General features: G+C 52.5%; 1 protein-coding gene across 1 annotated transcript in view; it reads right to left on the bottom strand.

The window, feature by feature from the left end:
- LOC119956533 (GATOR complex protein WDR24-like) overlaps positions 1-11,709 on the bottom strand; it is a 30,422-nt gene extending 18,713 nt beyond the window's left edge. The window contains exons 1-3 of the mRNA XM_038783823.1: positions 11,097-11,709; positions 4,951-5,128; positions 2,346-3,125 (exon numbers count right to left, since the gene is read on the bottom strand). Coding sequence (XP_038639751.1) covers positions 2,346-3,125; positions 4,951-5,128; positions 11,097-11,568 — 1,430 coding nt within the window. The 5' untranslated portion in view covers positions 11,569-11,709. The remainder of the gene's footprint in view (positions 1-2,345; positions 3,126-4,950; positions 5,129-11,096) is intronic.
- Between the last annotated feature and the right edge of the window lie 572 nt (positions 11,710-12,281).

The following is a 12,281-nucleotide window of genomic DNA, read 5'->3' as shown; positions in this document are numbered from 1 at the left end:
ACACCTTCATAGAAGAGTTTGAACAAGCATAGAACATAGAACCGTACAGCACAGAACAGGCCCTTCGGTCCTCGATGTTGTGCCGAGCCATGATCACCCTACTCAAACCCACGTATCCACCCTATACCCGTAACCCAACAACCCCCCCTTAACCTTACTTTTTAGGACACTACGGGCAATTTAGCATGGCCAATCCACATAACCTGCACATCTTTGGACTGTGGGAGGAAACCGGAGCACCCGGAGGAAACCCACGCACACACGGGGAGGACGTGCAGACTCCGCACAGACAGTGACCCAGCCGGGAATCGAACCTGGGACCCTGGAGCTGTGAAGCATTTATGCTAACCACCATGCTACCGTGCTGCCCCAGCAGCTGGTCTTAAACCCAAACCCTGGCTTCGACACGTCCATCGCTTCTGGCGGTTGGCAGCACGATAGCAGAGGATGCCACTGTTTCCTACAACAACTTATAATCAAATTTAAATATTAATTTTACTCAGGAGATGGAACGACAGCTCTCCCTACCATTTTGCGATGTTCTCGCATCATCACACCAAGTCTACCATAAACCCACACAAGCTGTCTGAGACCTGGACAACCAATCAGCTCTCAGTGAGGAAAGGGGGCCCACACACATCATCGAAGAAGCTCCTCTATTCTTTGTACTCACAAAGACAAGAAAACATCTTACAATAGACAAGGGTTACAGCATACCGTGCGAAAGCAGACTTTTCGCATCGGGAAAATAATAATATTAATCTTTATCGTCGCAAGTAACACTGCAATGAAGTTACTGTGAAAAGCCCCTAGTCGCCACATTCCGGCGCCTGTTCGGGTACACAGAGGGAGAATTCAGAATTCTCAGCTGGTGCGGGAATTGAACTCGCGGTGCTGGCCTTGTTCTGCATCACAAACCAGCTGTCTAGCCCACTGAGCTAAACCAGCTCCACAGGTCTACACTCTGGACTCGAGGGACAGCAAGTCTACTTTGAACATGGTGAATGGGACAAGCCAGTCACTGTCCAAGATGCTCAGCTTAATAACCACCACATCATAGAATCCCTACAGTGCAGAAGGAGGCCATTCGGCCCACTGAGTCTGCACTGACCCTCTGAAAGAACACCCTACCTAGGCCCATACCTTCACCCTATCCCTGTAACCAACCTTACCTTTTGGACATTGAGGGGTAAATGTATCAGGGCCAATCCCCCACCTAACCTGCACATCTTTGGACTGTGGGTGGAAACCGGGGCACCCGGAGGAAACCCACGCACACACGGGGAGAAGGTGCAGACTCCGCACAGACAGTGACCTGAGGCCGGAATTGAACCCGGGTCCCCGGCTCTGTGAGGCAGCAGTGCTAACCGCCCTAGATATCCACTGGTCCAACTCTAGATTTATCTCATCCATCGCGCACTTGCGGAGGACCACCTCATCGGCCCCAAGACAGCGGCCTTTACACAAGTGGTCTCTGGCCAATCTTACATCTTCTTCCCCTCCACCCCCGTCTCGAGCATCTTCAAAATAGTGCCAAACAATCTTTCGCATGAATCGGAAAGGGCAGAGGAGGTCTCGCTCCCAACCTCTGTCCTCTGTCCAGACCTATAGCCACACCAGATCTGCACTTCTCCAATTTTAGCTCCAGATCAACCCTTGTTTTAATCACCCCATCATTGGGTGTTTAAGCCTTCAGCTGCTATGATGCTAAACTCTGGATATTCCTCCTTAACCCTCCCTGCCTCACGCCCTTCCTCTTTAAAATAGTCCTGTAAACCTATCTCTTTGCCTCTTTCGCAGGGTCGGTGCAGACCCAATGGGCTGAATGGCCTCCTTCTGCACTGTAGGAATTCTATGATGCCTTTGGTCACAATATAACAGGCAGGTGTTAGCACAGTTGCTTCATAGCTCCAGGGTCCCAGGTTCGATTCCCGGCTGGGTCACTGTCTGTGTGGAGTCTGCACGTCCTCCCCCTGTGTGCGTGGGTTTCCTCCGGGTGCTCCGGTTTCCTCCCACAGTTCAAAGATGTGCGGGTTAGGTGGATGTGCCATGATAAATTCCCCTCAGTATCAAATGGTTCGGTGGGGCAATTGGGTTACGGGGATAGGGTGCAGGTGTGGGTAGAGGTAAGATGCTCTTTCCAAGAGTCAGTGCAGACTCGATGGGCCAAATGGCCTCCTGTAAATTCTATGATATCCTTTTGGTCTAAAGGGCCTTGGGGCTTTTTACAGCATTAAAAGTGTTGTATTATTTAAGTTGTGATGGTTTCGGTGGGTTGTATGTATGTTGAGTGTTGTGCCCTCTAACCCATGCCTGCGGGTAAAGTAAGGGTGCCCGCACTGTACCTGCTGAGGGGGTGTCCCGCTTTGCCAGCACCTGGGACCATGTTGCCCGCGGACCCCGCAGCACATGCCCCCGCGTAAATGATCTTCAGCATCATCCAGATCTGTGCCACTTGATGGCGTTCCAGTTCCCGGGCGACGTTTGCGTTGCGGTCACACAGCTCGGGCAGCGGCCCTCCGCCCAGGCAGTATCTCCTGGCCGTCTCGACGAACCATTCCATGGAGGCGGCGCCGGGCTGGGTCTCGAAGAGGTTGAGGGCGCTCGACACGTTGGTGAACTGCTCGGCGGGGTCCTGCCGCCGGATGAAGAAGAAGGGGTAGCGGCGATCTGCGCTGAAGGACTTGCGGTGGGACTCTGCGGAGCACAGGTCCTCTTTGACGGCAAACGCCACGTCACCAAACAGGCCAAAGCACAGGCCTTCGGGCACGGTCTGGCTGGCAGGCCGCTGGGCATCTTTGAAGAAGTGGTGATACAGGGTGCTATCCTTCGACCCAGAGAGGAGGAAGTGGGGGTCGTGGGCATTGCGCCAGGCGATGCCAGTGGTGACATCTTTGTGTTCCTCGAACATGGCAAAGGGGACATAGGGCCTGCGGACATCCCAGACATAAATGTTGTGGTCAACCATCATGGAGCAGGTGGCAATGTGGTACTTCCTGTCTGGGCGCCAAAGCACGTGTGCCACAGAGGCGATGGTCTGAACGCAGTACATCTCCCTGGCCTTGTAACCAGTCAGGTCCCACACTTTCACCATCTTGTCCCGACCTCCAGTCACCAGGCAGCCCCTGCACGACAAACATAAAGGAGTGAGGGCTGTCCCAACCAGCTTGGATCCGTACTGGATTTAACTCTGAGGTACCATCACTAACACAGAGACCTCCTGCCCCAAACTCTACTACCCTCCTGACAAATTAAGGATAAAGTTTCAAAACCTGCCAGTGACACCGAGGGGAGTGAGAAACGGTCAGGGGGATACAGGAGACGGGTCACCTGGCTGGATGGACAGACGGGGGCAGATGGAATATAATAGAGAGACGTGTGAGGCAATACTTTTCGGCAAAGGGATAGAGACGGGATAGACTCAATGGGACAATTTCATAGAATTTACAGTGCAGAAGGAGGCCATTCGGCCCATCGAGTCTGCACCGGCTCTTGGAAAGAGCACCCTACCCAAGCCCATACCACCACCCTATCCCCATAACCCAGTAACCCCACCCAACACTAAGGGCAATTTGGACACTAAGGGCAATTTATCATGGCCAATCCACCTAACCCGCACATCTTTGGACTGTGGGAGGAAACCGGAGCACCCGGAGGAAACCCACGCACACACGGGGAGGACGTGCAGACACAGACAGTGTCACACAGACAGTGACCCAAGCCGGGATTCGAACCTGGGACCCTGGAGCTGTGAAGCATTTGTGCTAACCACTATGCTACCATGCTGCCAATTGTGAAGAGTGAGGAGAGATAGAGATGGAGACACCTGTGGGTTCGTGTGCGTCGTTCAGTGAAGGTGGATGGACATATTGAGAGCAGTTCGCACAGCATCTTGGGATTCCTGAATAGAGGCACTGAGGACAGAATCAGGAGGATGATGCTGAACTTGTATAAAGCTCTGCTTGGGCCCCAGTTGTGGTCACCGTATTGTAGGGTGGATTCGAGGGGCGCAGAGGGAATTTGCCAGAGTGGTTCCGGGGATGAGAGGGGGCGATTTTAACTAAAAGGTTAAGTTGGAGAAGCCAGGGTTGTCCCTTAGTGTCCAAAGACGTGCAGGTTCGGTGGGGTTACGGGGTTAGGGCCAGGGAGTGGGCTTAGGTAAGGTGCTCTATCAGAGGGCCAGTGGAGACTCGATGGGCTGAATGGCCTCCTTCTGCACAGCAGGATTGTTTTCTTTGCAGCAAAGGAGATTGAGGGGAGATTTGAAGGAGCTGTGCAAGATTAGGACAGGTTTGGATTAGGAAAAGTTGGCTAATAGTACAACTAAAAGACAACACAAATTTCAGACTCTGGGCAAGAGATCTTGGGGGGGGGGGGATGAACCTTTTTTACCCAGCGAGTGGTGATGACCCGGAACACGCTGCCCACGGGAATGATGGAAGTGGAAACGACCAATCATTTCAATAGGAAATTGGGATGTACACTTGAGCGAAATAATCACAGACGTCTCGGGGTCAAGCAAGGGAGTGGGAGTGACTGGATTGTACCGAATGGCCTTGTGTGCTGAGCCCTCTGAGAGTCTAACCTCATTGTGGCTTCACTGTCAAAATCCTGGAACTTTCTCCCTAACAGCACAGTGGATGTACCTTCGCCACACGGACTGCAGCGGCTCAAGGAGGTGGTTCACCACCACCGTCTCGAGGGCAGTTAGGGGTGGGCAATAAACGCTGGGCCCGGCCGGCAACGCCCACATTCCGTGAAAGGTCAAAATGATTTGCTGGTGACGGAATCGCACCGTGTAATGTGGGACCAGCCCACATGGAATGGTGTACTGTACGGGTACGCTGCATGCTTAAACGTGCATCTGTACTTGCGAGCACACACGCGTGTGCCGCCCTCCTTGCGAGCACACACACGCGTGTGCCGCCCTCGTTACGTACTCTGTCCTACCTGTCGTCCGGGTGCCAATCGCAGGAGAAGACGGGCCCGTTGTGTGCTGTAAACATCCGCTCACAGCGGTCCGGCCTCCGCATGTCCCAAAGCTGCACGTTCCCATTCTCGAAGGTGGCGGCAAAGGTGAAAAAGTCTCGGGCACTGAAGTGGACGTTGCGCACGCTCTCCGACTGACCTGGGGGGGGTGGGGGGGGGCAGAACACCACAGTAAAGTCGCAAGGTGTTCAGGAGAACAGAGGGGATCTGAGTTATACCGTTGGCACCACCGGGTTACTGCTTGCCGACGACAGTTTGAGGAAGACGGGTTGGGGGTGCTTTAGAAGTGCGGTCGCTGTTGCAAATGTAGGAGATGCGGCAGTCAAATAGTGCACGGCAAGATCCCACAGACAGCAGTTTGACAATGGCCGGATCATCCGGTTTGAGAGTCAGACACCTCGGGGAACACCCTTGTTATGAGGTCTTTCACATTAACCGCTGACAGGGTCTCCGTCTGCAAGCCAGCATCTCCAACACTGTGGAACTCTGTCAGTACTTCACTGGGGGATTGTCAATCAAGAGTTAACGGTGCAAATTAGGAGTCCTTCCCGCATATTTGACCTTTGCCCTTCCTTACATCCCAGACAGCTGATGTGCAGACAATGATGGTCGGATGGCAGAAGTGGGCCAGGGTTGGCAGAACACAGTGTTTGCAGAGGGTTTGGGGGGGGGGGGGGGGGGGGGGGGGTGATAGGGCGACGAGAGGTCACGAGGAGGAGAGGTCAACACAAGGAGGAGAATTTTAAACCTGAGGCCTGAGGGCCAGTGTGTACGTCGGTGGGCAGAGTGGGTGGTGGGTGAACTGGGCTTTGGTCAGAGCTTTGGGTGACCTGACGTTTATGGAAGGTGAAAGGCTGGCCAGGGGAGGGCTGCAAGAATCGAGCCTGTGCGTAACAATGCCACGTTGAAGGGTTTCAGCAGCAGAGGTACTAAAGGCAGGGAGAAAGGATAATGTCGAGAGTCATTCTCACACCGGATTACGGTGAGTCTAACAGGACACAGAGGTCTGATTCAGCCAGCGACAGGAATTGGTGATGAGGGAGCTTTGGCCAGATGGCTGTCTGGTGGTAATGTCAATAGTCTAGCGCTCAAACAGCCCAGGTTAATGCTCTAATGCTAATGTTCAAATCCCACCATGGCAGTTTGGTGGCACTTGTACCAAAATTCTTTCATGGGCATCGCTGTCAAAACCTGCATTTATTGCCCATCCCTAAGTGCCCCTTGAGAAGGTGGTGGTGAGTTGCCTTCTTAAACCCGCTGCAGTCCCTGTGGTGTAGGTACACCCACTGTGCTGTTAGGGAGTGAGTTCCAGGGTTTTGACCCAGCGACAGTGAAGGAACGGCCGATATATTTCCCAGTCAGGATGGTGAGTGACTTGGAGGGGAACCTCCAGGTGGTGGGGTTCCCGGGTATCTGCTGCTCTTGTCCTTCTAGATGGAGGTGGCCATGGGTTGGGAAGGTGCTGTCTAAGGAACCTTCATGAGTTGTTGCAGTGCATCTTGTAGATGGTACACACGGCTGCCACTGTGCGTCGGTGGTGGAGGGTTTGAATGTTTGTGGAAGGGGGAGCAATCAAGCGGGGGCTGCTTTGTCCTGGATGGTGTCGAGCTTCTCGAGTGTTGTTGGAGCTGCGCTCATCCAGGCAAGTGGAGAGTATTCCATCACACTCCTGACTTGTGCCTTGTAGATGGTGGACAGGCTTTGGGGGGCCAGGAGGTGAGTTACTCGCCGTAGGATTCTTAACCTTTGACCTGGTCTGGTAGCCACAGTATTAATATGGCTAGTCAGTTTCTGATCAATGATAACCTCCAGGATGTTGATTGTGGGGGATTCAGCAATGGTAATGCCATTGAATGTCAAGACTTGTTGGTTAGATTCTCTCAAATTGGAGATGGTCATTGCCTGGCACTTGTGTGGCACGAATGTAAGTTGCCACTTGTCAGCCCCAAGCCTGGATATTGTCCAGGTCTTGCTGCATTTGGACACAGAACATAGAACGTACAGTGCAGAAGGAGGCCATTTGGCCCATACAGTCTGCACCGACCCGCTTAAGCCCTCACTTATACCCTATCCCCGTAACCCAATAACCCCTCCTTTTTAAAATAAATTTAGAGTACCCAATTCATTTTTCCAATTAAGGGCCAATTTAGCATGGCCAATTCACCCACCCTGCACATCTTTGGGTTGTGGGGGTGAAACTCACGCAGACACGGGGAGAATGTGCAAACGCCACACGGACAGTGACCCAGAGCCGGGATCGAACCTGTGACCTCGGCAACGTGAGCCTGCAGTGCTAACCACTGCGCCACCGGAGCTGAGATGATTGACCTCCAACCACCACAACCATCTTCCTTTGCGCCGGGTATGACTCCAAGCAGAGGAGTGTATTCCCCCTGATTCCCATTGAATCCAGTTTAGCTCGGGCTCCTTGATGCCACACACGGTCAAATGTTGCCTTGATGTTGAGGGCAGTCACTCTCCCCTCACCTCTGGCATTCAGCTCTTTTGTCCATGTTTGACCCAAGGTTGTGATGAGGTCAGGAGCTGAGTGACCCTGGCGGAACCCAAACTGAGTGTCCGTGAGCAGCTTATTGCAGAGTAAGTGCTGCTTGATGGCACTGTTTATGTCAAATTCCATCACTTTGCTGATGATGGAGAGTAGGCTGATAGGGCGGTAATTGGCTGGGTTGGATTTGTCCTGTTTCTTGTGTACAAGACACACCTGGGCAAGTTTCCTCATTGCCGAGTGGATGCCAGTGTTGTAGCCGCACTGGAACAGCTTGGCTAGGGGTGCGGCAAGCACAAGTCTTCAGTACTATTTCTGGATTATTGTCAGGGCCCAGAGCCTTTGCAGCATCCAGCGCCTTCAGCCGTTACTTGCTATCACGTGGAGTGAATCGTATTGGCTGAAGACTGATATCCGTGATGCTGGGGACCTCCGGAGGAGACCCAGATGGATCATTCACTCGGCACATCTGGCTGAAGATTGTTGCGAATGCCTCAACCACAGATGTGCTGGGCTCCCCCATCATTGAGGATGGGGATATTTGTGGAGCCTCCTCCTCCAGTGAATCGTTTAATTGTTCCCCACCATTCACGGCTGGATGTGGCAGGACTGCAGAGCTTAGATCTGATCCATTGGATGTGGAATTGCTGAGCTCTGTCTATTACTTGCTGCTTATGCTGTTTGGCAATAAGTAATCCTGTGTTGTAGCTTCACCAGTTTGACACCCCATTTTCCGCTATGCCTGATGTTGTTCCTGGCATCCTCTCCTGCACTCTTCATTGAACCAGGGTTGATCCCCTGGCTGGGTGGGAATGGTAGAGTGGGGGATATGCTGGGCCATGAGGTTACAGATTGTGGTTGAATACAATTCTGCTGCTGCTGATGGCCCACAGCGCCTCATGGATGCCCAGTCTTGAGTTGCGAGATCTGTTCGAAGTCTATCCCATTCAGCACGGTGGGAGTGCCACACAACACGATGGAGGGGATCCTCAATGTGAAGACGGGACTTTGTCTCCACAAGGCCTGTGCTGTGGTCACTCCTACCGATACTGTCAGGGACAGACACATCTGCAGCAGGCAGGTTGGTGAGGGTGGGGCCAGGTATGTTTGTCCCTCTTGTTGGTTCCCTCACCACCTGCTGCAGTCCCAGTCTAGCAGCTATTGTCCTTTAGGACCCGGCCAGCTCGGTCTGTGGCGGTACCACCGAGCTACTCTGGGTGATGGACATTGAAGACCCCCCACCCAGAGTATATTCTGTGCCCTTGCCACCCTCAGTGCTTCCTCCAAGTGGTGTTCGATGTGGAGGAGTAACTGATTCATCAGCTGATGGTGGCCGGTATGTGGTAATCAGCTGGAGGTTTCCGTGCCCATGTTTAACCTGAAGCCATGGGACTTCATGGGGTTCAGAGTCGATGTTGAGGACTCCCAGGGCAACTCCCTCCCGACTGTATCCCACTGTGCCGCCCCCACCTCTGCTGGGTCTGCCCTGCCGGTGAGACAGGACATACCCAGGGATGGTGACAGTGGTGTCTGGGACATTGTCTGTAAGGTATGATTCTGTCAGTATGGCTGTCAGGCTGTTGCTTGACCAGTCTGTGAGGCAGCTCGCCCAACTTTGGCACAAGCCCCCAGATGTGAGTCTTTAGGAGTTTGCAGGGTCGGCAGGGCTGGGTTTGCCGTTTTCGTTTCCGGTGCCTGGATCGATGCTGGGTGGTCCGTCCGGTTTCTTTCCTTTGAAGTTTCTTTGTCGCGGCTGAATACCGGTTTATTAGGCCATTTCAGCGGGTATTTAAGAGTCAACCACATTTCAAAATCTGGAACTAAAAACGAGTCTCAGTCACGATGACCATGAAACTCTCATCGATTGTCGTAATAAACATCTGGGTCACTAATGTCCGTCAGGGAAGGAAATCTGCCGTCCTTACTCGGTCTGGCCTACATGTGACTCCAGACCCACAGCGACGTGGTTGACTTAACTGCCCTCTGAAATGGCCGAATGAGCCACTTAGTTCAAGGGCAATTAGGCGTGGATAATAAGTGCTGGCCCAGCCAGTGACACCCACAGGCCATGAAAGAAAAAAAAGTTTATGGTTTACTTGATTGAAACATATAAAATCCTGAGGGGTGGGGCGGCACGCGGTGCAGTGGTTAGCACTGGGACTGCGGTGCTGAGGACCAGAGTTCAATCCCGGCTCTGGGTCACTGTTCGTGTGGAGTTTGCGCATTCTCCCCGTGTCTGCGTGGGTTTCACCCCCACAAGGCAAAGATGTGCAGGGTAGGTGGATTGGCCACGCTAAATTGCCCCTTAATTGGAAAAAAATAAATAATTGGGTGCTCTAAATTTATTCAAAAAATAATCCTGAGTGGTTTTGACAGGGTGGATGTGGAGAGGATGATTCCTCTTGTGGAACAATCCAGAACTAGAGATCACTGTTTAAAGAATAAGGGCTCGCCATTTAGAATGGAGGGGAAGAGAATTTTTTTCCTCAGAGGGTCATGAGCCCCTGTGGTAGTAACCGCTGATGTATATATTAGGGTATGTATGGTAAGGCCCTGTACTACAGGTATGGGGGTAGTCCCTGCCTGCTGGCTCCGCCCAGTAGGCAGAGTATAAATATGTGTGCTCCCCGTACAGCAGCCATTTCGCCAGCTGCTGTGGGAGGCCACACATCTTAGTGTAATAAAGCCTCAGTTATATTCAACTCTCGTCTTTGTGCAATTGATCATGCATCAGCCCCTTCCTCAAAATGGGCGGTGGAAGCAGAGTCCTTGAATATTTTTAAGGCAGAGGTGGTTTAAGAGGGGCTGGTTTAGCACACGGCTAAATCGCTGGCTTTGCAAGCAGAGCAAGGCAGGCCAGCAGCACGGTTCAATTCCCGTACCAGCCTCCCCCGAACAGGTGCCGGAATGTGGCGACTAGGGGCTTTTCACAGTAACTTCATTTGAAGCCTACTCGTGACAATAAGCGATTTTCATTTTCATTTCATATATACTTTATTAATAAGGGGGGGGGGTGAAAGGTTATCGGGGTCGGCAGGAATGTGCGGTCGAGGTTACAATTATATCAGCCAATCTTACTGAATGGCGGACCAGGCTCAAGGGGCCGAGTGGACTCCTCCTGTTCCAAATTCAGATGTTTGCAGTGGGCAGTCAAAGACAAATGAGTTGTGAATCTGGCATTTCCATAAATCTGGGTAATTCGGGGCTGTGTGTAATGTGGGGATTCTGAGTAATTTGCAGCACTGGGTAATTTGGGACTCTGGGCAATTTGGAACTCTGGGTAATTTGGAACTCTGGGTAATTTGGGAATCTGGGCAATTTGGAACTCTGGGTAATTTGGGACTCTGGGCAATTTGGAACTCTGGGTAATTTGGGACTCTGGGCAATTTGGAACTCTGGGTAATTTGAGACTCTGGGCAATTTGGAACTCTGGGCAATTTGGAACTCTGGGTAATTTGGAACTCTGGGTAATTTGGGAATCTGGGCAATTTGGAACTCTGGGTAATTTGGGACTCTGGGCAATTTGGAACTCTGGGTAATTTGGGAATCTGGGTAAATTGGGATTGGGGGAATCCTTCAGTGCAGCTGGTCGGGAGCTTACCTGAAAAAGTACAAACGGACTCCTTCCTTCTCAGGTCGAAACACTTCATCGACCCGTCCTGCGACCCACTCAGTAAAATGTACAGCTCCACCGGGTGGAAGCAAACTTTGTTAACCGTGCGTTTGTGTTCCATGAAGAGCTGGTCCTGTTTGTTACGGGACTGTTTGCCCAGATTCCAGGTCACCACCGCGCCGTTGGTGGCTGCCGTCGCCAGCAGGTTCTCCTCCATCTGATGCCAGGCCACGTCAGCGCAGCTGAAGTTGAGCGAAGGCTTGCGGCCTACCCGGAGGTTAGCCTTCTCCGTGAACTGATCCTCCTCGACGGCGTAGATTTTGAAGATGTTGCGTCCAGCCACCGCCACTTGGGAGCCGTCGCGGCAAACGCTGATGGCGTTGGGGGGAGCGTCCAGGTTGCAGTACATGGTCTTGCCACCGAGGGCGCCGCCGCCCAAAGCCGTGGGCATTCTCGCCATGGTGGCCGGACCTTCAACGGCTCGATGCCTCGGGGGTCCGCTGTGTCCACAGCCAACTGATCTTCACCCGCCCTCCTCACTCGGGGTCTGATGAGTCAAGCCGACAGCTGTCAATCATGGATGAACATTACTGGGACCTGCAGAAAGAATTAAACGGACTGTGTTGTTCAGTGGCACCGGAACAAGAGGATACATTCGCCCCTGCCAACCACACCCGCCCCCAGGCTGCACGTTGTGAAATTTTATATATTTTTTCTTTATAAATATTTCTGATTTCTCTGAAGGGAAGCCACCTGCCTATGTTAAGAATATATTGGAGGAGGGCAGCACGGTGGCCTAGTGATTAGCACAACCGCCTCACGGCGCTGAGGTCCCAGGTTCGATCCCGGCTCTGGGTCACTGTCCGTGTGGAGTTTGCACATTCTCCCCGTGTCTGCGTGGGTTTCACCCCCACAACACAAAGATGTGCGGGGTAGGTGGATTGGCCACGCTAAATTGCCCCTTAATTGGCAAAAATAATTGGGTAATCTAAATTTATTAAAAAAAAGAATATATTGGAGGTCAGTTAGCTCAGTTGGATGGTTCGTAAAGCGGAGCGAGGCTAACAGCGTGGGTTCAGTTCCCCGTACCGGCTGAGGTTAGTCATGAAGGCCCCTCGCCTGAGGTGTGGTGACCCTCGGGTTAAACCACCACCAGTCAGCTCTTCCCCCCCC

This window comes from Scyliorhinus canicula, chromosome 23 (genome assembly GCF_902713615.1).
Source record: "Scyliorhinus canicula chromosome 23, sScyCan1.1, whole genome shotgun sequence".
NCBI lineage: Eukaryota > Metazoa > Chordata > Chondrichthyes > Carcharhiniformes > Scyliorhinidae > Scyliorhinus > Scyliorhinus canicula.
Note: the sequence above shows the minus strand (reverse complement) of the source record. Positions and strands in the feature narration are given on the sequence as shown.